The 26,260-nt window shown below is 39.9% G+C and overlaps 1 protein-coding gene across 1 annotated transcript in view; it reads right to left on the bottom strand.

Moving 5' to 3' along the window:
* The window catches only part of PTK7 (protein tyrosine kinase 7 (inactive)), a 109,646-nt gene extending 92,931 nt beyond the window's left edge, over positions 1 to 16,715 (bottom strand). Inside the window, exon 1 of the mRNA XM_070734585.1 lies at positions 16,555 to 16,715. Coding sequence (XP_070590686.1) covers positions 16,555 to 16,591 — 37 coding nt within the window. The 5' untranslated portion in view covers positions 16,592 to 16,715. The remainder of the gene's footprint in view (positions 1 to 16,554) is intronic.
* Between the last annotated feature and the right edge of the window lie 9,545 nt (positions 16,716 to 26,260).

Below are 26,260 nucleotides of genomic sequence, written 5' to 3' on the forward strand. Positions count from 1 at the left end.
CAAAGTCAATGGAGAAACCAGATTCACTTAACAACCGTGTTACTCATTTAACAACTGCAGTGATTCACTTAACAAATGTGGGAAGAAAAATGTCATACATAAAGTCATAAAATGGGGCAAATTTCATTTAACAAATTTCTCACTTAGCAACACAAATTCCGGGCTCAATTGTTGTCGTAAGACAAAGACTACTTATATTGCATATATATCGAGTGGAATGTTTCTTTTTTTAAAAAATCAGCTTTCTTATAGAATATATCTGTAAGAGGACATTCTATAACTAAATCAATACTTTTAATATAGTTATTCACATGAAACTCATACTAAATGTCTCAAAATGAAAGTTTGTACAGTATTCCAGTTTCAATGTCAAGTATTTAAAGAATTGGAAATATTTACTCAATAGTTATTAAGTAGATTGTTTATTTAAGCCAGCCTGTATCTGATAACCTTGGGCTTTCATCTTGAGAATCAGAATGGCAAGCCAACAGGAAATTCGTTCAATATATCATAAAATAGTTACTGTTTTTTGAAAATCCCTTTTTGAGTACCTATGGTTCAAATTATACTAATCTTTATTATCCCTACTGTCTCATTTTAAACAGAGCTTTTGCAGTCCCACATTTCTATAACAAAAAAAAAAGATTTGCTGCAAAATCATTTTTCAATTATACTCCAAGAAAATACAGTGGTGCCTTGTCTTACAAACTTAATTGGTTCCGGGACGAGGTTCTTAAGGTGAAAAGTTTGTAAGATGAAACAATGTTTCCCATAGGAATCAATGGAAAAGCGATTAATGCGTGCAAGCCCAAAATTCACCCCTTTTGCCAGCCGAAGCGCCCATTTTTGCACTGCTGGGATTCCCGAGGCTCCCCTCCATGGGAAACCCCACCTCCGGACCTCTGTGTTTTTGCGATGCTGCAGGGGAACCCCAGCATCGCAAAAATGAGCGCTTCGCTGGCAACGGAAGTCCAGAGGTGGGGTTTCCCAGTGAAGGGAGCATCAGTGAAATTGCAGCATTGCAAAAACACTGAAGTCCTCGAAACCCCACCTCCGGACCTCTGTGTTTTTGCGATGCTGTGATTTCACTGAGGCTCCCCTCACTGGGAAACCCCACCTCCGGACTTCCGTTGCCAGCGAAGCACCCATTTTTGCACTGCTGGGATTCCCCTGTTGGGATTTCCCTGCAGCATCACAAAAACATGGAAGTCCGAAGGTGGGGTTTCCCATGGAGGGAGCCTCAGGGGAATCCCAGCAGCATAAAAACGGGTGCTTCGCTGGCAACGGAAGTCCAAAGGCGGGGTATCCCGGCGGTGGGTTTGTAAGGTGAAAATAGTTTGTAAGAAGAGGCAAAAAAATCTTAAATCCTGGGTTTGTATCTCGAAAAGTTTGTATGACGAGGCGTTTGTAAGACGAGGTATCACTGTACTTTGAAAGTGAAACAAAATGGAATTTAAGTTGGAACTCAAGTAATCATTTATTGAGCATAACAGCTTAACCAAAAGTTGGAAACATTGAAATTTTTGCTGTTTCGAGTAAAATCATGGATCTTGTATAATAAAGTCTTTATTTGCTATGTAGTCATACAATGCCCAAATAACGATGCATTATATTGGGGCGAATTAGGCATTTCCCTAAGGCCTCCTGAATAGAAGGACCCAGAATCACATTTTCGGAAAGAATAAATTAGAATTAGGATAACTTTATAATATGTAAAAAAAAATATGGCTCTTGAGTTAAAGTGATATATAGAAAATATGCTCCCATTTTGTGTGGGGGGGGGTAATGCTGTCTGGTGATGGTCACATTGAACACTGAGCACATTGTTTTATGTTGTGTGAATATTTTCTTGTTATAAAAATAAATTTAAATTTAAATTCTGCTGTTCCAGTATTTGTCTGACTGGCTGAATATACACCTCTAGTGGATGTTTCTAGCTTTTCCAAATCAGCAGGAATTTCTGGAATCCTCAAACCAATTTCTGGGGCCTTAGATAGTGTAGCCTCCACGTATGCATGCCAACTCTATGTTCCACAATTACTTGAATTTTTAACAGCCCAACAATCAATAGAAGATTCATATGCATTTATAAATCAAACAATGTCTATATAAATATTTCAGTAGTCTGATCCAATAATGTGATAAAATATCGCTCATACTTTTAAGATTTCTTTAATAAACTCACAATCCTATATAAATATTGAACAGACATTCAAAAACCATTCAAACACTTTGATAAGGTATAGTATAGTTCCGGTTTTTAGCTGAAGGTGAGGACAATTAGCACTCACATTTATTCCACTTTGCATTATTAGCATAGGTGATTAACATGGCAGTGAGAGGACTTCCGTAACTAATTATCGCCTCAAAAACATAAAATTTGAAATCTATCATTGTAAGTATGGTTTAAAATTCTGCAAATTAATACACAACCAAACACTAATTGGTCTGATTAACGAATGTGTGTTATTCAAAGTGCTGGTTGTTAAAGTCCTGCATGGCATGAGGGACTACTTGTCTCCCATAACATCAGCCAGGCCAATTCGATCCTGTACGGTTGGCACACTCGAGGTTCCTTGCATCAAACAATGTCTGAAGAACACATTTTCTCCAGCAACTAACATACAGATAAACAGAGATTAACACCAGGCGAACAATCAAGCAGAAAACAATACCCTAATCAAGCCAAGGAGAAAATGGTAACTCCAACCAACACTGGCAGGGCAAGCTACTGAGTATAAACATGGTGCAAGCTTCACTTTTATTAACTCTAATGCCATATTAATTATATACTAATGTCTACAAGCAGAAAACCAAGCTCACAGAGCACAAGGACTATATTTGTCAACCAAGAACTACATATATACCTTTCCTATACCTTTCTTCTATTCTTATATCTCTTCTTCTATTCTTTCATTGATATGTTCTATTACTATACCTTCTTTTCTATTATTTCTCAGATATATTTTACTATGAGTATCTCCTCTATAACCTTCATCATGTATTTTACTATGTGTATATAGATATATACCCACTAAAACCCTCATTGTGTATTGGACAAAATAAATAAATAAAAAATAAATATTCTTTTCTATTGATATCTATTTGTATATCTTTGCATTAATTCTTCAATTAACATTAAAAGATACTACTGCTCTCTAAGCAGTCCCTGAATTTACCAGACATAAAAACGTGATGTGCATCTATTATTTACTATTGTGCTATTATTAAATGTGTAGCCTAACCCAGTGATGGCAAACCTTTTCAGCACCAAGAGTTCAAATCAGGATGTGCATGTGCTGGCTGAAGTGCCAAAACCCAAAGACCCAGCTGGCTGGTATGCACGGTCCACCTGGTCTTCGGTTTTCTGGTGCTTCGGCACAAAGATCACCTGGCCGGCATATGCTCCGGAAACCAGAAGAGCAGCTGGCAACAGCACAAATGCCCACAGAGAGACCTGCGCGCCATCTCTGGCACATGTGCCATAGGATTACCATCACAGACCTAACCCTAACTAGAAACAAGTGAGGCCAAGCAAAGTTAGGGTTACTATATCCACCCATACTATTACTGATGGAAAAGCATAAAAAAGCAAGAGTCATATGGTGGCCATCTTGAGAAACCTGAATTACAGACACTTCCTATTTGTCAGCAATTATTCATCAACAGTTAGTTTAGCACATAATTGAACTAATGTGTGATTCAATACCTGAATAAGTACTATTTTTAAAAAATGGTTTAAACACAGTAAAACGGTGGTAATGAAATGTCTCTCCTCCTTCAATTTCCACCCTTGAAATAGCTTTAATTAAAAATAAATAAATAAACCTGACCCTTGTGAAAAGATAGTTAAAATTTTAGAATGTTTGTATGTATGATTGGTTTTAAAATAAGGGTTTTTAGCTGTTTTAGTATTGGATTGCCGCATGTTGTTTTTACCACTGTTGTTAGCCGCCCCGAGTCTACGGAGAGGGGTGGCATACAAATCAAATCAAATCAAATCAAATCAATGAATGAATGAATAAAAAGCAGTTTCCTAAACAAAAGTGTATATGAAAAAGTTCATATGCTCCTAAACTCTCCACTGTGTGTTGCATGTTGTTTCTGCATTTTCCACATTCCACATTATTTTACATGCAATGGCTCCTGCTGTTAAAGAATAACTGAAAAGCTCAACTGTTTTTATGCCAAAGTATATAGCAGATCACTTTCCTAAAGTATGTCTGCTCATGCTAGTAATTAAAAATAGAACTTCATTATGCCAAATTTCCTTCTTTCCCCCTTTCTTTTTCTTCTTCATCTTGCTTTTCTTTTATTTGGAAGAAGTCTATTCAGCTGTTAATTAAGTAAATACCTATTATTGTTTGACTTATTTGCTGCTTTTCCTTTTAAATGAAAGTGCAGCAAACAAAAAAATAGCTACAACTAAAAATACATCATGACAATAAAGGTATTAATATTTTAAAACATAAATGTATTTCAATAATGCATTGCAACTTTTTAAGGTCATTATCACATTGATATTTGGTATCTGTGAAACACAGCAACAATATAATGCTATTTATTTATGGACTACCGTGTTTCCTCAGCAGCCTTAGCACACAATGCCAGGCCCTCGTTCATCCCTTTATCTGGCTTCCCTCCTCCTTGGTGCTCACTCACATTCTCCCTGCCCAGGTCTAGCTTGATGCAGATAGCAACACAAGCCTGCACAAAGTTCTCTCTTCTTGTTCACCTCTAGTTTTCCCCTGCTGTGCAGACTCTAAGCCCGTGATGGTGAACCTTTCTTCCCTCGGGTGCCAAAACAGTGTGTGCACATGCTATCATGTGTTGTGATTCAGCCTGAGGCTCCTCAGGGACTGGCTGGATTTCTGCCGGATCCATGCCCAGAGGAGGAGGACAGTGAACAGGAGGGGGAGGACCAGGCAGACGGGGGAGAGGAACATCAGGAAGAGGAGGAGGGAGAGCAGCCTGAGACCCCCAGGGGGGGGGGCCTCTCCCCAGCTAGTAGCCTGGATTCATTGGATGAAGACGCACAGGCTATAATAGACATGAGGCAGCGACGTGCAGCTCAAAGACGGGGCCAATTAGAAAGGTATTTCCATCCCTGAATTGGCAACAGCTGGGTTTGGGTGTGGTTCTCCTCAGCAGGGTTGAAAAGGTAGGCCCGCCCTTACAGTCTTGTGGAGAGTTATCAACTAGGAGTCCTGTGACCTTGCTTCGATTCTCGGCATCTCTGATCTTGGCTTGTGGCCTAGAAGTCTGGAAGACTTGGGGGAAGCGTGGGTTTTATTATCTCCAGCGTTGTTTTTGCCAGCAAGAATCCTGTTTTATTGCCTGGCCTTCGTTAAACCTCTGTGAAGCTTCATAGTGTTCCTGTCTGTAAGAACAGTTTTTGTTACCTGTGTTTGCTTTGAATTATATAAACTGCCTTTGTTTTTACCAGTGTGTCTGGCTACTCTTTTTGGTTGGTGTTGGCGTCTGGGGGGACCCAGACATAACATCATGTATGTGCGAGTGCCCATACCCATAAATCAATGACTGGGGAGGGTGAAAACAGTTTCCCCTGCCCCCCCCAGAGGTCATATGGAGGCCAGAAACGGCCTGTTTCCCAACTTCTGGTGGGCCCAGTAGGCTCGTGTTTCACCCTCCCCAGGCTCCAAAGGTTTCCCTGAAGCCGGGGGAGGGTAAAAATGGTCTCCCCCATCCCCCTGGAGGCACTCTGGAAGCCAAAAATGTCCCCACAGAGACTCAACTGGTCGGCACACACATGCACATTGGAGCTGAGCTAGGCAATGACTTGCGTGCCAGCAGATATGGCTCCGCGTGCCACCTGTGGTACCCATGCCATAGGTTCACCATAACTGCTCTAAGCTCTGTAGTCTTGTTTTGGATGAAATTGCCTCCAATTTGTCTCCAACTCAATCGCTAATTGTTCAGCCACATGCTCCACCCTTGTCTTTTCTTTTTAGAATTTATTCACCATCTCTCTTATGTATCTTCTTTCTTTCTCACACACTCGCTGTCTCACATTCTATCCAAGTCCTTCCTTTTACTTTTTCTCATTATTGGCAGTTGCTTTCTAATTTTCTGCTCTTCTCTTGCTATCGCTGCTAAGTTTCCCGCAGAGCATCCTTCTTTGCATAAATTTTGGAACCACTTCTGTCCATGATGAATATGGGATTTCCATACTCTTCAAATCAGGCATGGACTGCTTAAACAATTCTTCCAAGTCTATTGTAGCTAATTACGGCTTCAGGTCTGCCATGTTAAAATTACATGACAGGACACTTTCACACCGGATTAAAGAGGGTGCCCTTCGCTTCAGTAGGTTCTCCACCATGTTACCACTTGGGATGCCCTTCTGTTTCACAAAGTCCTCCAAACTTTTTGTGCCTCAAAAAGTTTCCAGGTGCGAAGAAAAGCAGAGTCAAAGGGCAGAGACCGTCCTTCTCCTTCTACACTGGCCCAATGTCACCACCGGAAGGCCCACATTTATTGTTCTATCCTGGACTGTTCCTTTCAGCAGAGAGGGTTTTTATAAATAATTATCTTAAAGTATTTGAGATAAATCCTTGACTCCTATAAAAGTTTCTGGCTAGAACATGGAAACAATCCAGGTAGTTAAACAAATTGTTAGTACAGTATCTTCTCCAGCCTTGTGGGATCTATGCAGCTAACACTAATTAAGCAAGTTGGGAAATGTTGCAAAGCAGTTAGAAGACTTTTGAATCTGACTGAAATAAAACTACAAGCTATTATGAGCCAATATTTTGGTGAAGCTAGACAGATAACACTTAACCTGATCTTATTAAACAAAATACAGATAGCCCTCGGCTTACAATAGTTTCATTTAGTGACCGTTCAGTTACAATGGCACTGAAAAAAGTTACCTATGACCATTTTTCATAGTTACAACCGTTGTAGCAGCTAAAGATGAAGATTGTTATAAGTTAAAGGAAGGAAGTTTATTAAATCAAGCTGAAAGCTAGATACAGTGATACCTCATCTTACGAACCCCTCATCATACGAATTTTTCGAGATACGAACCTGGGGTTTAAGTTTTTTTGCCTCTTCTTCCGAACTATTTTTACCTTATGAACCCAATCCGCCGCTGCTGGGATGCCCTGCCTCCGGACTTCTGTTGCCAGCTGAAGGCTCCCCTCGCTGGGAAACCCCACCTCCAGACTTCCGTTGCCAGCGCGGCACCCGTTTTTGCGCTGCTGGGATTCCCCTGAGGCTTCCGGACTTCCGTGTTTTTGCGATGGTGGGGTTTCCCAGCAAGGGGAGCCTCAGCGAAATCGCAGTATCGCAAAAACACGGAAGTCCGGAGGTGGGTTTTCGAGGACTTCTGTGTTTTTGCAATGCTGCAATTTCGCTGAGACTCCCTTCGCTGGGAAACCCCACCTCTGGATTTCCGTTGCCAGTGAAGCGCCCATTTTTGCACTGCTGGAATTCCCCTACTGGGATTCCCCTGCAGCATTGCAAAAACACAGAAGTCCGGAGGTGGGGTTTTCCATGGAGGGGAGCCTCAAGGGAATCCCAGCAGCGCAAAAATGGCGCTTCGGCTGGGAAAAGGGGTGCACACATTAATCGCTTTTCCATTGATTCCTATGGGAAACATTGTTTTATCTTACAAACTTTTCACCTTACGAACCTCGTCCTGGACCTAATTCAGTTTGTAAGACAAAGTATCACTGTGTGTTGTTACTTCTAAATACTCTCTATGGATTTTCCTTTCATAGTGAAAAAAATTATGTTTATGAATTTGTTTACAGATAAAGAGATATGATGCTGACTGAAGAGATAAGATAGAATGAAGAATTACTAAATTTGTTTACACTTATGATTAGGAATGGAAGCTGCTTATATATTTTTCTTTTGATATATCCTCATTTTTTCCCTTATACTTTTAACTTCTTTCTATTTACTTTTCTTTTTTTAAGTTTATTTTGTACTAGATTTTACTATTATAATCAAAATTCTAATATTTGGACAATGTAGAAATTCAGACTCCAATCAAAAATGGAGTTGAAAGAACACAATTTTACAAGAATAGCATACTTGTGTGCAGTTCCATAAACCAAACTTTTCTTTTCTCAGACCATACAGCTCTAGCAGCTTGCTGCATAGTTCAAAGAAAAGATATAACAATTTTAATAAACTGCAGTTGGGTGCTCTGTTATATCCCCATGCACTCCGAAGCACATTTTTGCCTCCAAATCTAAAGTTCTGTATAGCTCTAATATTTGGGTTTCCTTTATCATGTATAATTCTTTCCACTATAGCTTATTATTAAGTGTAAACCAGATCTTTGCAAATTCCTAATGTCAAACCACATTGTATTTTTATACTCAAGGAAAATATAATTAAGAACATTTTAGAGGAATATCAGTTTGTACTTTCTTAGAACTCTGGGGGGGGGGGTTAAATCAAAGTTTAATTATTCAAAGTCTTAAGTTCTTACCCAAAGCCTTAAGCAAAAGAAAAACCTTCAGTAAAAACATAACTCTACATGGATTTTTTTTTTAAATGATAAAAATGTTGTACTCCATCAATGAAAAATATCTACAGTGTTGAATTTGGGGGGTGCTTCTGTATTTACAAGTACTGTATGTCCTAAAAGAAAATAATTCTATGTTAAGATGTACAGTATGTGTTTTTAAAGGACATAAAATATTTATTGTGCAAATTATATTTTTGATGTTGCTCATTTAACTTAGAAAATGTGCTAGCTTTTAAAGCCAAGAATACTTTGATCATGTAAGCCAGCAGACACCAGCTGATGGTCTGTGGACCATTGGTGGTCCATGAGAAAATTTTGGTGGTACGCAGAAAGATTATTTGCATTTTTTATGTTGCTGTAAATCAAGGGTCCTCAAACTACAGCCACTGGGGCAGATGTGTGCAATGAATGTTGCTGCAGAGAGTCTCCCTTTCAGCGGGTTTTTGTGGGGGTTGGAGGAGGGCAAAATTTTTACTTGGGGTCTGCTTCAACCTCATGGCTTTGGGTGAAGATTGGAGGGAAGTGGCAGGCTCTTGGGTTCTTCTGATGAAGAACCAGAGGGCCTTGTTCTAGTGGGACTGCATCAGGGCCTGGAACTGGCTGACCATCTTAGCCAATGAAGGGCCGAACTTTCTCTACTGGATCAGTCCTGATGGCTAGTGCAGGCGCACAGGCGGGTGGCGGCAGATGTGTCCATCCCCACGTGAGAATTTGCTTATGCGCATGTACGGAAGCAAAGAAATCAGTGAAAATTGCCAAAATCTTGTACAAGGACTTTCACATGCCCAAGATTTCGGTGATTTCTTTGCATGCGCAAAAGCAAAAAAACCCATCAATTTTTGCAGATTTCTTTGCTTCTGCACATATGCGGAAACAAATTCTTGCGTGGGGCACAGCGTGGATGCACAGATGTGCATGCATCGCCTTTTCTGCTAACGGATCGGCGATCTCAGGCATACCGGGGGGCAGCCTCCAGGATCAGCGGACTGAGATGGTACCTAGCCTTGAGCTCCCACAGGTCTTCCCTCTGCTTGGAAAGCCTATGCCCATAGTCCTCAGTAACGTTATTCAGCTGAGTCTCGTTCTTGGTCAGATCCAACTTGAACTGAGCCAGCTGTTTTGACAATTCTTTTTCATGGTGGTTGCCTAAAACTGCTTCCTATTGGGGCACTAAGGAGCCCAGGTGGGCAGGTGAGGAGGGACTGGGAAGGGAGGGGTAAGTAGAGGCTGGCGAGATGCCCTTGATGTGACATAGAATTGGCCATGCCCATTCAGTCACATGCTCACCTAGCCACACCCACACAGCCAATCATTAGGCAGCTCATATTAGTGATCCGCGGGACTTAAGATTATGAACTTAGGTCTGAGAGGTTGATGACCCTCGATTTAGCCACAAAATTGTGGAGTGGATGGGACTGAAGACAATAATGAGGGAGTCCTTAGTATTTAGCATAGAGAGAAATTTAATGGGAGTAGCTTTTTTCCTCCTTATGGAAAAAAAATTAAATTTGTTCACAATATTGTCATTCAGTGGTAAGAATTTTTGTGGAAAATTATTGTGCAATTTACAGTACATGTCAAAACTGATTTTAGATTAGTAACTCTACAGTGTAGAATCCAAGATATTACAGAATGAAAAAAAAAGAACAGAGTTTACTTTTTCTTACATTGCATTTTATTTTTGATTTAAAGCACATCAAACTAAATTAAGCATTGTTTTGATAAGTTCTACAAAAGCAAGACTCAGTATACAGTGTTTTTCTTTTGACCCATGGGAAACAAAGATATGAATTCGTATGTTGGGCTATGTATGGTTTATAGATAAGTCAGAGAAACAACAAGAAGTGTTGCCTAAATAATTTACAAGTAAACCAACAAACACCATTTATTTAAAGAAGAGAAGAATATCCTTTAAGATATTACACTTTTTTTTCTCCAGCAAACCACACATAGGAGGCTTGGAATGTTTCAAATACAGCAGACAATTGAAGAGTATTGGAAGAATATCTGAAGGACAGTGAAGTTGGGATACTGAAGCTAGTACACCATGAAGAAATACTGAATACTGGAGAGACCATCTAGCCTACAAGAAATACCCAATAAAGAATAGAAAGGAGACCTCAACAGTACACACACATACCCCCCCCAAAAAAGCAGAGTAACAATGGCTAAGATTATTATTGTATATTGTTTATGATTGCTGTTAGCCGCCCCGAGTTTTCGGAGAGGGGCGGCATATAAATCCAATAAATAAATAATAAATAATAATAATAAATAAGAACAGGGCAACTGAAGAAAGAAATAAAGTGGCTAATTCTGGCTGCACACACAGAGCCAGAACTGAAAAGAGAAGAGGTAGCAAATGCCATCTTTGCAAAGAAATTAGACCACCTAGTTAGATGCTGCAGAAAGATCACACAAATTGATTACAAACAAGGACATGAGAAAGTATCAATAATGTTGCACTGTGATAGAGTTCTTTATTGGCCAAATGTGATTAGACACATAAGTAATTTGTCTCCAGTGCATAAGTTGTCAGTGTACATTGAAATTCAATATAAAGTATTACACTTAGGCAAGAAAAATCAAAAGTATACATATAGATAGGGTGAAATCTAGCTTGATAGCAGTAACTGTGAGAGGGAACTTGGAGACTCAGTGGACAATCAATTAAATATGAGCTAAGAGTGTGCGGCAGCAGCCAAAAAAAGCCAATGCAATCCTAAATTGCATTAACAGAGGGATTCAATCAAAATCACATGAGGTACTAATACCACTCTAAAAAGCCTTAGTAAGACCACACCTAGAATACTGCATTCAGTTTTGGTCACCACAGAAAAGATGTTGAGACTCTAGAAAGAGTACAGAGAAGCACAACAAAAATGATTATGGGGCTGGAACTAAAACATTTGAAGAACGATTACAGGCACTGGGGCACGGCAAGTCTATTGAAGATAAGGACCAAGGGGAACTTGCCAGCAGTGTTCCAATATCTGAGGGGCTGTAACAGAGAGGGGGGTCAACCTATTTTCCAAAGCACATGAAGGCCAGACAAGGAATAATGGATGTATACTGATCAAGCAGAGATTCAACTTGGAAATAAAGATAAACTTTCTGGCAGGGAGAACAATCAACCAATGGAACAGATGCCTTCAGAAGTTGTGGAAGCTTCATCACTGGAAGCTTTCAAGAGGAGATTGGACTACTTTCTATCAGAAATGGTATATGGCAGTGTGGCAGTGTGGGGGCTGTGCACATGCACGTGGGAAGGGCATTGCATTATGGGTGTGGGCACACACTATGCCTGCACACACATCCTTTTGGCACCTGAGCCAAAAAAGGTTCGCCATCACTGGTATAGGGTCTCGAGGAGGTTGGACTAAATCAGTGTTTCCCAACCTTAGCAACTTGAAGATATTTGGACTTCAACTCCCAGAATTTCCCAGCCAGCGAAGTTGCCAAGGTTGGGAAACACTGGACTAAATGACCTACAAGATCCCTTCCCATTCATGTTTTCTGTTCTGTTCTACTTTATTGTATACAAGTAACAAGTGATAAACCATAATCATAATCATAAAATACAATCATCCTCATCATAAATTGCACGATAACATATCTGCAAGAACTATCATTTCACTAAAAGCAATAACTGATGGGACCATAAAATAGAAGAAGTAATAGAAAATCAATAAGCCAAATTGCTCTAGGACTTTATTATAGAAAATTATAAACAGCTCTGTCACAACAAATAAAGGAGATATAAACATGGATTGTTTAAAAGTGAGGACCTATTTCCTCATTTTATATACTTACATAAATAAACGACTACACTGTGATCCAAATGAAAGCCAAATCTCCAACACTATTGACACAAAGGTGACCATTCATTCCATTCAGTCTAAAAGACCTCCAGAAAGACCTGTCTTTGAATTAATTTCTTATAAATATATATTTATTATAACAAATCTAAGAACAAAATGCAACACGTCAAACAGACTAGGCACATTAGGATTGAGGTTTGCCTAATACACCATCCTATAGATATTGAATCCAGTGAAAAGGTAGCACAAAGGCTGCTTTCATAATTTAACAGCTACCTTACTTCAAAGGTTTCTGCCATTCCATCCAGCATGCCCGCGCTGTTGCCCTATAATTTAAACTAATCATACAAGCTTCATTTTCATGCATTTCTTGCCTCCTTTCATGGGTTATTCTTGTACTTACCTGCCCTTGGCATCTCTTTTGAGGCATAGCTTGCTATTTAAGCACTTTAGAAATGTCATGTATTCAGCTCCATGGTGCATTATCAGTATTTGCTGGAAATATAAATACTAAGTCCTAAAGCATGAGACACTAATTAGCACTTTCCTATACAAATGTTCTGCATGCTTGATAGATGAAACTCACTCTTCAGGGAGATTAGTTCCATAGGCCACATGCAATTAATTAGTTTCAGACATGCTCTAGATCAGGGGTCCCCAACCACCGGGCCGCGGACCAGTACCGGGCCGCGGGGCATGTTGCACCGGTCCGTGGAGTCAGCAGCTGCCGGCCCTCATGCCGCCACCCCCTCCCTCCAGCGCTTCGCCTCCCGCCGGGCAAGAGGCCTCGGGAGGCAGGTTCTGCCGGCCACAGGACGATGGATGGGACAGAGGGGCGGGAAGGACCGAGAGGCTCAAGCCTCTTTTGGCTTCTGCCGCGGGGCGCTTTTGTGTTTTTGGCTGGGGGGAGGCAGGAGGGCCAGCCTGACCCCCTCTCTCCAGCGCTTAGCTCCCGCTGGGCAAGAGGGCTTGGGAGGCAGGTTCTTCCGGCCACAGGACGATGGCGGGAAAGAGGGGCAGGGAGGACCAGCACCCCCATGCTTAATCCCGCCCCCAACCACGCCCCTTTCCGCCCCCACTGGGCCATAGAAAAATTGTCTTGCTGAAACTGGTCCCTGGTGGAAAAAACGTTGGGGACCACTGCTCTAGATGATATCCTCTACTCAATAAAGTCAGCGTTTTAATTCATCAGATTCCTGGATTTTATTTAGTTTCCACAGAGGTCTATGACACAATAGGAGTAAGTTTTATAAACTTTCTTCTGATTCCAATCTGTTTTAATGTTCTTTGCACAAATAAGGCATTATTCTTTTAATATACAGTACACTGTTGTTTATTATCTATCTATGTCATATTTTAAAATAGCTTTGTTAAATAATCTGAAATCAAATATTCTTATTGCTCACTTGATAGCCATATAACTTCTATAAAACATGCCACACAGAGGACATTTTTTAAAAGTACAATACTGTATGTTTCCTCAATTAAAACATCTGCAAGGGGATATTGAACTTCATCTAATTCTCTGGATTAAGGAGAAGTGGGTTGGTATAATCATAATGCCTTATTATTCCCTGCAGTTTAGCAATGTATTTGGAATAATATTCCAAAGATAATTGAGTACTAGATAGATATGTTAGGCAAGAAAGAAACAAAATGTTATAGAAGTTGCAGTCCTGAATTGAGATACTGTAAAATAAATAATAATTTCTGAAAGGATAAAGAATATTTCTAAATCCAGAAATATCATGAATATCACTATAAAATACTAAAAATCATTAATTTTATTGAAATTAATTAGATGTTAGCTGACCTTGTAAATAAATTATGCAAATAAAAGTTGCAGAAATTAATAAACAAAATTTAAAAACTGCATTTACATCAATAATTTAAAACCAACATCTGATTTTTAGGATTACAAAAAATTTCTGGGTCAGGATGTTCAGTGAGGTAATAGGGCATAGCATGAAATGAGAAGCTGGCTGCTATAGTTTGAAGTGGTTTATAACATGTGATCCTAACTAAAAACTCAGTCATCTGAGATTTACAAAATATAAGTAAAAACAAGCATTAACTCAGTTTATGATTGAAAACTAATTTCCCTCAAAATGCCTTCCTTTTCAATCCACAAAATAGATCTATCTGCTCTCAATAAGATTATTCATTAAGATATCTTCCTAAAATCCAAATCATCCACTGATTAAAAAAAACTTTAACATTTAAATATAACACATGACAAAAATCTTCACAGAAAAATATCAATATCTGTTAAATTTCACAATTTTTTCCACTGTATCTAGTGAGCATATATTTCATATTAAAATCAGATATATGACATGAAACTTGAAGAGAATATTAAGCATTAAATACACATGCTATTTTGCACTATTGTTTCATACATGCTGATGAAAAAGCACTCTTCATTGGTGAGGAATTAAAAATAATCTTGATTACTAAAATTCATTTTGTCAACAGTGCAAATTTCTAACAGCAATAGCACAATTTATTATTATAACATTTTACTGCTCTTTGGAGGACAAAACATTAACAATATTAAGAGTTTATTTGCCTTATTTTGCACATTGTATAACCTAAGTACCGTACCAGATAATTCTCTAATATGTGAAGCAACTTCAGTTAAGATTATCATCTCCAAGATCAAAACTGCTGCAAGGCCTTCCTTGGATTCTTAATATCAAGAAATTGCATAGAGCAAAGGCAATTCAGATATATCACATGCCAGCTACTAATCTGGCTTGATACACCCTGTCTATGTGAATGAAATATTCAGAGATTATTCACAATCTTCTATCAACACTAGATTACAGATGTGCCAATAATTTCATTCCTATATACATGTATTATTAGTCCAATGTAAATACAACAAACTATTTGGCACTTCTAATTAATCAATGGGAGTTATTACTGGAAAACTGAATTAAAAGAAATCTCCCCTCCTCTCCTGGGTTTAAACATTAGCCAAGTTTCTGAGGGCAAGATAGTCTGATGCTACCACATATTGAACTATGTCAATTTGAATTCCAGGATATACATTCAGCACCTATCGTCAAGGTGTTAAATGAGACTGAAAGTTGTCGCAACTGCTTTAGAAACTTGCATTTATTAATGGCAGTGGTTCAGAAGACACAGGCAAAAAAAGTTCAGCATCCCGAGAACTCTTACTGAGGAAAATTTGAACGCAGAACTGTTTATGAAAGAGCACAAGTAGGATTGCTTTATTTTTTTTTTTAACTTTGCAATTATTTCTGGGGGCCATTAAAGAAGCACGGCAGCGGAGAGATTCCTTATCGGAATCAAGAATGGAATCTTAACAATTTCTCTTGAAGACTCCGATGGAGCAAAAAAGAATATCTCCCCCCCTCCCTCCATTCCTCCAGCCGCCCCTTTCTCGCCCTTCTTGGAGCCGTTTCAAACCAGCACGTTAGAGTGAGCCAGGAGAAATTGTTGCTTGCCAGCTTGAGAAAGATCCCGCTGTTCAGTCTCTGAATGGCACCGAGCAATTGCTGGGCCTGGTCTAAGAAAACCGGGGGGGGGGGGAGAAGTGGGGGAGACGCTGTTGTGGCAGCAGCGGCGAGCGAGGGAGTGGGAAAAAAATCTCTCACGGACGCCGAGGGGCTTGGCTGAGTCTTGGCACCAAATGGCTGCGGGAGGAGAGAGCGGGAAAGAGACACCGACTCTCAGGCATCCACTTCCCAGCTCCCTCCAAACATCTCCGGCGGACACAAAGGAACCCCTTGAAAAGGGGGTGGCTAGTCGTAATCGTGCTACGGCGGCACACACACACACACCCCTCTCTCCCTCAGCAACAGAGCTGCTACTTTCTAACACAGCCCCGAAGAAACCTCACTAAGCTCCCTCGCGCCACGCCGGATTGGGCTCCGTCCGCGAGCGCGTTTCACAGCGCCTCGAAGAAAGCGCCTCCACGCCGGCTCGAAAGAGGCAGGGCGAGGAGGACCGACTCCTTTTTTTTCCCCCTTCCCCCGTTCTCTCCCCAAAAACACACTCCCCTCCCCGTCCAGTCCGCCATACAATGGGAGCTCCCTCTTCTCTCTCAGCCCAAACAAAGTCGAAGGGGAAAAAGAAGGCGCGGGCGCGCGGGCGGGACGCCCCGTTTGGATTCGCGAGGCAAACCGGCGGGCGCAAGAGGAAGCGGCGACGAGTGCCAATTATGTGTCCTCCCCCCCCCCCCCCCGGTCTCTCACTCACCAAAAAGCAGCAGCAGCAGCGGGACTCCCCTAGCCATCTCCGCGGTCAAACGCTGCGCCGGTTTTGATTTTCCTTTTCGGTTGCGCCCGGCCAAACTCCGGCCTTTGGCACCAGCTTTCACTCCATGCTGTTCCGAAAAAGCTCCAGAAACCTCCCAGCCCAGGCCAGCCCAGCCGCTAAAGGCAGCCCCACCCCTCGCCTCCCTTCCCCTCCCCTCGCACCGCACACCCGGGACAAGGTGGAGCTTCCGGGCAGGAGGATCCCGCTCCGGCAGAAGGCAGGCCGGAACCTAATTGCCGACCACCAGCCCCGACTTATTTCGCCTCGCCTCTCCGATTACCTGTCCGGTTGGCGGGCGACCTCTGCTGACTGGATTTGGTGGGCTCTTAAGATGGGAGATCTGATGGGAGGGAGGTGGTGATTATTATCATTATCATAATCATTATTATTATTAATATTATTATTATTATGATTATCATCATCATCAATAAAACACAGCGAATGAGATCACTATGCTGGATTTCATATTTCATCACCAGTCGGGTGCTTCCCAAGCACCTAGGATTGCATGATGTAGCGGCAAATTATGTATGCCAATCCCAGTAAAGAGGCGGATTATTATTATTATTATTATTATTATTATTATTATCATCATCATCATCATCATCATCATCAATATCATTTAATTATTTCAAAAGAAAGGTTCTCTGGAATGTCCTACCTACACCCACCCATCCACCGCCACTACCAGCAGAAAATAATAATAATAATAATAATAATAATAATAATAATCACCATCATCATCATAATCATCATCATAATTTATTAGATTTGTATGCCGCCCCTCTCCGAAGACTAATAGAGTTGACTAAATAGAATAGAATTCTTTATGGGCAAAGTGTGATTGGACACACAAGGAATATGTCTTTGGTGCATGTGCTCTCAGTGTACATAAAAGACAAGATACATTTGTCAAGAACCATGAGCTACAACACTTAATGATTGTCAGAGGGTACAAATAAGGAGTCAGGAAACAAACAATATTAATATAAATCATAAGGCTACAAGCAGCAGTTTACAGCCATACAGTCATAAGTGGAAGGAGATGGATGATAGGAATGATGAGCAGATTAATAATAATCATAATGCAGACAGAATAGAATAAAATAATAGAATTCTTTATGGGCCAAGTGTGATTGGACACACAAAGAATTTGTCTTTGGTGCATATGCTTTCAGTGTACATAAAAGACAAGATACTGGTACATTTGTCAAGAATCATGAGGTACAACACTTAATGATTGTCATAGGAGTCAAAATTAATATAAATCATAAGGCTACAAGCAACACGTTACAGCCATACAGTCATATTAATGGGAGGAGATGGGTGATAAGAACGATGAGAGGACTAATAATAATGCAGCCTTAGTGAATAGTTTGACAGTGTTGAGGGAATTATTTGTTTAGCAGAGTGATGGTGTTTGGGGGGGGAAACAGTTGTTGTATCTGGTTGTCCTGGTATGCAGCACACTATAGTGGGGGTAAGAGTAGGGTAGAAGTTGAAACAGTTTGTGTCCACAGGGTGTGAGGGGGGTCTGTAAATATTTTCACAGCCCTCTTTTTGACTCCTGCAGTATAAAGGGGCACAATGGATGGCAGGTTGATAGTAATTGAGGGTTTTTTGCAATTCTAATTCCTCTAAAGTCTCTTTCTGTTTTGTTGGATTGCAGAACCGAACCAGACAGTTAATAGAGGTGCAGATGATGGGCTCAATCATTCCTCTGTAGAACTGTATCAGCATCTCCCTGGACAGTTTGAGCTTCCTGAGTTGGCACAGAAAGAACATTCTTTGTTGTGCTTTTTTGATGACGTTTTTGATGTTAAATGAATGTTACAATCTGATAGTTTGACTTAGAGTTATTATAGTATCTTTAGTCTCAGTCTATATTTTTTTCTGTTCATTTCACCCCAATCTTACTATTTTTAGCAGCTGTAAACTCCTCCCATCACACCTCCCATTGAATGATTGCTTGATTTACAGAGATTTAAAGGACAGAAAGAGTATTGATGCTTGTGAACCTTTGTGTTGGGGAATATTCCTGGATAGTGAAGGGGGGGGGAGAGAGAAATTATCACAGGACAAATCAATAGAGTGCTGGCTGCAGGTACAAGTTCTTATTTTGGACACATTAAGCAAAGTCCCAGATCTCTGGTATAGGCTCTAATGCTGGAAAAAGATGGCAATGAACGACCAGCATCCAAAGGAAGAATGGACTCACTCACAGTGACAAAAAAAACACCATGGAAAGACCTGAAGGACCCTGTTGGGGACATATCCCCATGGAGGAAATCTATCTCTGCTTACTAAGAGTTGATATGATGGTACATAATCAAAGAACTCCAACCAATTCTGGGCACATAATAGAGATACAGTATACATATATAAATGTAGATATATACACCCATACTTCCATCTTTCAAGATTCTACTCCATGCAGTTGATGAATGGAACTGTACCTGCAAACATTTGTACCTTAATAAATGAGTTTTCTTTTAAATTGCCATAAAATTCTTTGCCTTTCAAGATAATTTGTTCCTCATGAAACAATACACATAAGGCTGCCTTGTAAATGTTATCCCCTATCTCTTTCCATTAGTTTATTCATGAAACAGTCTTATTTCTGTTCTTTTCAAATTTAGCAGTCTCAAGGAATCATATATCAAGCTAAAACGTAATAGAACAGAATATAATTCTTTATTGGCCAAATGTGATTGGACACAAGGAATCTGTCTTTGGTACATATGCTCTCAATGTACATAAAAAGACAAAATGCATTCATCAAGAATCATAAGATACAATATTTAATGATAGTCATAGGGGACAAATAAGCAATCAAATCATACTGGGAAACAGTATCACTATAAATCTAAGGGATACAAGCAACAAAGTTACAGTCATACAGTCAGAAGTGGGAGGAGATGGCTGATAGGAACAATGAGAAGACTAATAGTAATGTAGCCATAGTGAATAGTTTTTTTAAATAAAGTTTTTATTTTTCTCCACAACACATCTATACATATATCCTAATTCATAATAAAATACACTTATTTATGCATTTCTATTTAATAAATCATAAACCAATATCCTAATTTGCATATTTAATACTTTTATTACCCGCATATTTTCCCCTTTATATCATATCACTCCCCGGCCTCTACCTTTTTTCTCCTTCTCTCCCACTTTCCTATTTCCCTCCTTGCCCCCTTCTTCCCTTCCTTCTCTATTTCCTTTTCTCCCTCTTAACCTTTCCTTGGGTGTGTCTAGTCACATTCCATCTTAGGTTAACAGACGGGTAACTTATATCCCTAAATCCATGTAATTATTAGTGCATCTCTTAAACTTGTTTTTCCCCATATCTATGCATATCTATGCCACTCCAAGTCCATGGAGAGGGGCGGCATACAAATCTGATAAATAATAATAATAATAATAATAATAATAATAATAATAATAATAATATAACTTATGTTTTCCTATTACTAAATACTATCTACTAACTATTTCCTAACTACTATCTTAATGCTACCTCCTAACTACCTAATTTTGTCACCTAGACCTATCAACTTCAGTTTTCTATTCCCCTTAATGTTACTTACTTTCTATACATATTCATTTTCTAACCAATCATAACGTTTCCTCCATATATTCAGAGTCTTCTTTATCTTTAATTTTCATTCTCAATCTATTTAAATAATAATAATAATAATAATAATAATAATAATAATAATAAAAAATTAGATTTGTATGGATTTGTAGAGGACTTGGAGCAGCATTATTGCTGCATAATCCAATATTTTTTTAATTACCTCCCTTTCAGAAGGGGCTTTTCAGGCTTTCCATTTTGGAACAAATGCAATTCTAGCTGCTGCAATTATATGAATAATTAAAATCTCTATTTTCTTTATTAAATTTCTCTGGTAATATATCCAACAAGAATATCTCTGGTTTCAATTCAATATTTTTTCTATCCACATTTGAATTGAACTCCAATACAATTTGGCTTCGGCATACGTCCACCACTTACGATAAAAAGAACTCAGTATTTGCTGACATTTCCAACATTTCATAGATTTATCTTTAAACATTTTAGCTATTCTTTCTGGTGACATGTGCCATCTATAAGACATTTTATACAAGTTTTCTTTATATGCTGTCGCCAGTGTCAGTTTATAACTTCTTTCTCAAAGTCGTAGCCATTTTTTCAGGTCTATTCTATGACCAAAATTCTTTGCCCATTTAATCATTGTTTCCTTCACCTGTTTTTGCTCTAAATTTAAATATATAGTAAATAATTATACAAATTTTTAATTAGTCTTTCATCTGTTCCTGTGAATATTTCATCTAATTCTTTCATTTCTAAATTGATACCTTCTATTTTCTTGTCATACATATTTCAGTATCATTTAATTTACTTCTTCTAAGAAGCCTTAGTGAATAGTTTGGGAATTATTTTTTTAGCAGAGTGATGGCATTTGGGAGCAAACTGTTATTGGGTCTAGTTGATTTGGTGTTCAGTGCTCACCAAAACTTCATTTTGAGGGTAGGAGCTGAAACAATGAATGTCCAGAGGTGTGATTTATAATGTGGTTTATCTGGTTTGGGGTAAACATGTTACCCAGTCTTTTGCAATTTATTCAAAACCCATGATTAAATTTGGTTAGTATATATGACTACTTACTCAATATATCTGTCATTAGAAAATTATGTGTTTCAATACTACTTTAATACTTATTAATTTTTAATAAGCCACAAGTACCTGAAAACATAATGGATGTTGAAAATTTAGTAATGGATGTTAAAAGTGTTTGTGAGGTGATGCAAATATATGACTCACAAGTGTAGATAGGTTTTTATGTGACTAAATAAAATGAGATTTGTTCTTATTTTATTAAATTACAAGTTAGTGTTTCAGCTCTTTCTTAATGATACCATTATGTTACCTTCAGAAATGTAGGGCAGGTTTTTTTCAATTACTGTACATAAAGATAAAGTTTAAATTCAAGGATACTGTAGTGCATAAATGTTGCAGGGAAATACATTTTTCAGGGGACCCCTAGTGATAAAACTAATGAGTTGCACCTTTTGGCAACTCTAGTTTGGGTTCATTACAAAAGAGTTTACTGAGACAAGATTTAAAAATTGTACATTAATGTAGCTTTAACCTACATGATTGCTCTTGATGGGAAGTTCCAAGCTCAAGGAATGTAAATAAATGTGAGAATTTTGCATTAAAGTACAGTAATGCAAACAAGCTGTATCATAATTTTTATTCAGTTTAAATAGAATAATATTAATATGCTTAGGAATAATGCTGTGAAAAACATAATTGTATACAATATGTGTTTGTGTATCTTGAACTAAGCTTCCATTATGGAATCATGCCACTTATTAATTGTATAGATGCTCCAAACACAACTCCAGTTTTAACTTTCCTATACTTTTCCAATTTGTGGGGGGATTTTTCTTTTGAATTTCAAGGGAAAAAAGATAAAAAAAACTACAATAAGTTCTTATTGGTACTAGGAACTATTTACATAGAACTAGCTACTTAAGAAAAGAACTACCCATGTGTAACTGCTATTTGAAAGAGAAACAGACGTTAGGTCTAGTTTTTATAGCCGGGATAAAGGAAAGCAGGTCCTTTGGAGAAGGAAACCACAAACCCTTGAGGAAGTAATAAAATCATTTTAATTTCCTCTCAATCATCTGATAAGTAATGCTATTAGCACTATTAACAGTTTTTCTAGTTCATAGTCTTATTCTTCTATAATAAGAATTCCAAATATTTACAAACTAAACGTTCAACATTAGTAACATGTAACTGTTGGTGGGCCAATTTATAAATACTAATGTTCTTATGACATGCTATGCTAGAATATGCAGTTAATTTGTACCATTTTACTCCACAGAATTGGTTTACTATTTGTCCGAATGTGGAATAGTGGCCATTAGCTTTATTTTAAAAAAACACTACAATTTATCCAAGGCATCTGGTTATTGTCTAAAACTCAATTGTTTAAAACTCTGTATACAACATTCATGTCACACCTATATGGTGGATTGTTTAGCTTGCTACATGACATTGCAGTCTCCTTCTCTGAGGACTTAACAAGAGACTGCTAACTCATGAAAGGAACTAGCCTCCAGGCCCCCAAAGGTTTTCCCTCTGATCACTTGGCTGGGAACATCAAAGGTTTCTGTGTCCTATTTCATTTCTTTATTATCTCAAGCTGAGAACAGCAGGGCTGGTGACAACCCTATTTCCTTTACAGGCTTGCAACTAGGGAAGAGGCAATAAAGATTATAACCCTTGTTCATGTTTTTGCAAAATACTTACCATATAGTAAATGGCCTTTGTTACTCAGGGAATTCACACGCTGCTTTGGAAAACTGCAGAATAAAGGGTCATTTGCTAACAAGTTTGTAATATTTCTTTTTCTGTTATAAAATGCACATGAACCGAGTTTTACTTATTCATTTATTAAATATATATCCCATGGTGGGAATAACAACTAGTATGCAGCTGTTTATTTTAATGTTGATCTAAAGATTATCATTCCCCATTGGAAAAAAGCAATTAGTACCATGTGTCATTATTTTAGATTTGCTGTACAATAAACAAAAACAAATCATATAATCAATATGATTACACAATAACTTATTGGCTATATGTTTAATCTTTTTCTCATCTTTGTCAAAATGGAAAAGTTGGATTCACTGCTTGTGGGCGGAAAAATCTTCCAGTGGAATGAATAGTTAGTGGAGGGGAAGTAGTGGAATCTCATTCCAGATTGCTATAAGGTATTATATTTAAAAAGTCAAATATTCAGCAAGGAAATATTTTGAATCCTAGATTAAAAAGGATAAATGGGCTTTTTATCTGAGAGCAATTGATGTAAAGATAGTATGTACTGTAGAAGGAAGGTTGGCCTAAAGCAGAAGTTTCATTTTTTTCAGCCCATGGAATCTGTTAATGGAATAGTATTCCTAGCCAGAAACCCTCATCAAGAGACAAAACTATAGTGACAAAAAATGGCTATGTGGGAGCGTACCTTTCCTTAGCGTCCATGGAAATTCTCAATCTTTTAGGTCAGGGTTAGACAAAGTAGGCTCGTCTATAACTTGTGGACTTCAATTCCCATAATTCATGAGCCAATCAGGCTAACTCAGGAATTCTGGGAGTTGACAATCCACATGTCGTAGAAGAGCCAACTTTGCCTACCGTTTTAGGTCATTGTTGTCCGAAAGGTGCTTTTCCTGAAAGGCAACTGGACTTCCTTAGTTTTTTATTTTAAAAGGTTTCCCTCCTCATCCAAACAAACTTCTTCAGTTTCTTTACGTTTCCTCAAGAACTGAAGAAGCTCCTTTGTTAAGAAGGAAATGTTTTCAAATAAAAACTCAAGAAAATCCAGTTGCCTTTTGGGAAAAAAATACCTTTGGGTTTTCCCTTAAGTCTTTCACTCAGCTGCATCAAGTTCTTACAGAATCTTATGGTTCCATGGACACAGTTTGAAGAACTCTGGTCTAAGGTTGCTTCTGCTGTTCAAATTGTTCAGGTGGGCTATACTGCCGCAACCTTTAGCCATGGTCATCTGCCATCCTGCTATTGTCTTTGCTGATAATGGGAATTAAGTTTAAGTTTAAGTTTAATCAGATTTGTATGCCGCCCCTCTCCGCAGACTCGGGGCGGCTCACAGCAATAACAATACAATGTAAAACAAATCTAATATTTAAGTTAATTTAAAAAACACCACAAATTAAAACCAATCATATATACTAGCGTACCATGCATAAATTTTATAAGCCTAGGGGGAGGGAACATGTCAATTCCCCCATGCCTGACGACAGAGGTGGGTTTTAAGGAGCTTACGAAAGGCTAGGAGGGTGGGGGCAACTCTGATATCTGGGGGGAGTTGGTTCCAAAGGGTCAGGGCCACCACAGAGAAGGTTCTTCCCCTGGGTCCCGCCAAACGACATTGTTTAGTTGACGGGACCCGGAGAAGGCCAACTCTGTGGGACCTAACTGGTCGCTGGGATTCGTGCGGCAGAAGGCGGTCCTGGAGATATTCTGGTCCAGTGCCATGAAGGGCTTTATAGGTCATAACCAACACCTTGAATTGTGACCGGAAACTGATCGGCAACCAATGCAGACTGCGGAGTGTTGGTGTGACATGGGCATATTTAGGAAAGCCCATGATAGCTCTCGCAGCTGCATTCTGCACGATCTGAAGTTTCCGAACACTTTTCAAAGGTAGCCCCATGTAGAGAGCATTACAGTAGTCGAGCCTCGAGGTGATGAGGGCATGAGTGACTGTGAGCAATGACTCCCGGTCCAAATAGGGCCGCAACTGGTGCACCAGGCGAACCTGGGCAAACGCCCCCCTCGCCACAGCTGAAAGATGTTTCTCTAATGTGAGCTGTGGATTGAGGAGGACGCCCAAGTTGCGAACCCTCTCTGAGGGGGTTAGTGACTCTCCCCCCCCCAGGGTGATGGACGGACAGATGGAATTGTCCTTGGGAGGCAAAACCCACAGCCACTCCGTCTTATCCTGGTTGAGCCTGAGTCTGTTGACACCCATCCAGACCCCAACAGCCTCCAGGCACCGGCACATCACTTCCACTGCTTCGTTGACTGGACAAGGGGTGGAGATGTAGAGCTGGGTATCATCTGCATACTGATGATACCTCACCCCATGCCCTTGGATGATCTCACCCAGCGGTTTCATGTAGATATTAAATAGTAGGGAGGAGAAGACCGACCCCTGAGGCACCCCACAAGGGAGTAACCTAGAGGTCGACCTCTGACCCCCCACTAACACCGACTGCGACCGACCAAAGAGGTAGGAAGAGAACCAATGAAGGACAGTGCCTCCCACTCCCAACCCCTCCAGCCGGCGCAGAAGGATACCATGGTCGATGGTATCGAAAGCCGCTGAGAGGTCAAGAAGCACCAGGACAGAGGATAAACCCCTGTCCCGAGCCCGCCAGAGATCATCCATCAGCGCGACCAAAGCAGTTTCCGTGCTGTATCCAGGCCTGAATCCTGACTGCTGAGGACCTAGATAATCGGCTTCTTCCAAGGACCGCTGGAGCTGGAGCGCCACAACCTTCTCAACAACCTTCCCCATAAAGGGAAGGTTGGAGACTGGTCGATAGTTATTAAGAATGGCTGGGTCCAGGGAAGGCTTCTTGAGGAGGGGGCGCACAAGTGCCTCCTTGTAGGGATCCGGGAAGGACCCCTCCCCAAAGAAGCGTTGACAATCTCCTGGACCCAGCTCCGTGTCACCTCCCTGCTGGCCGAAACCAGCCAGGAGGGACACGGATCCAGTAAACAGGTGGCGGAACTCGCAGCTCCAATGGCCTTGTCCACTTCATCAGGTGTCACCAGATCAAACTCTTCCCAGACAGGTGGACAAGTACATGCCCCAGTCACCTCAACTGACTCGTTGTCAGTCGACTCTGTATTCCAATTAGAGTCGAGGTCTGCTCGGATCCGAGCGATTTTATCAGCGAAAAACGTGTTAAAATCCTCGGCACTACTCTGCAAGGGCTCCCCAACTCCCCTCTGATTAAGAAGGGAGCTGGTCACCCTAAATAGAGCGGCCGGGCGGGATTCCGCTGATGCAATCAAGGCGGAATGATACGC

Source organism: Erythrolamprus reginae, chromosome 1 (assembly GCF_031021105.1).
Source record: "Erythrolamprus reginae isolate rEryReg1 chromosome 1, rEryReg1.hap1, whole genome shotgun sequence".
Taxonomy (NCBI): Eukaryota; Metazoa; Chordata; class Lepidosauria; order Squamata; family Dipsadidae; genus Erythrolamprus; species Erythrolamprus reginae.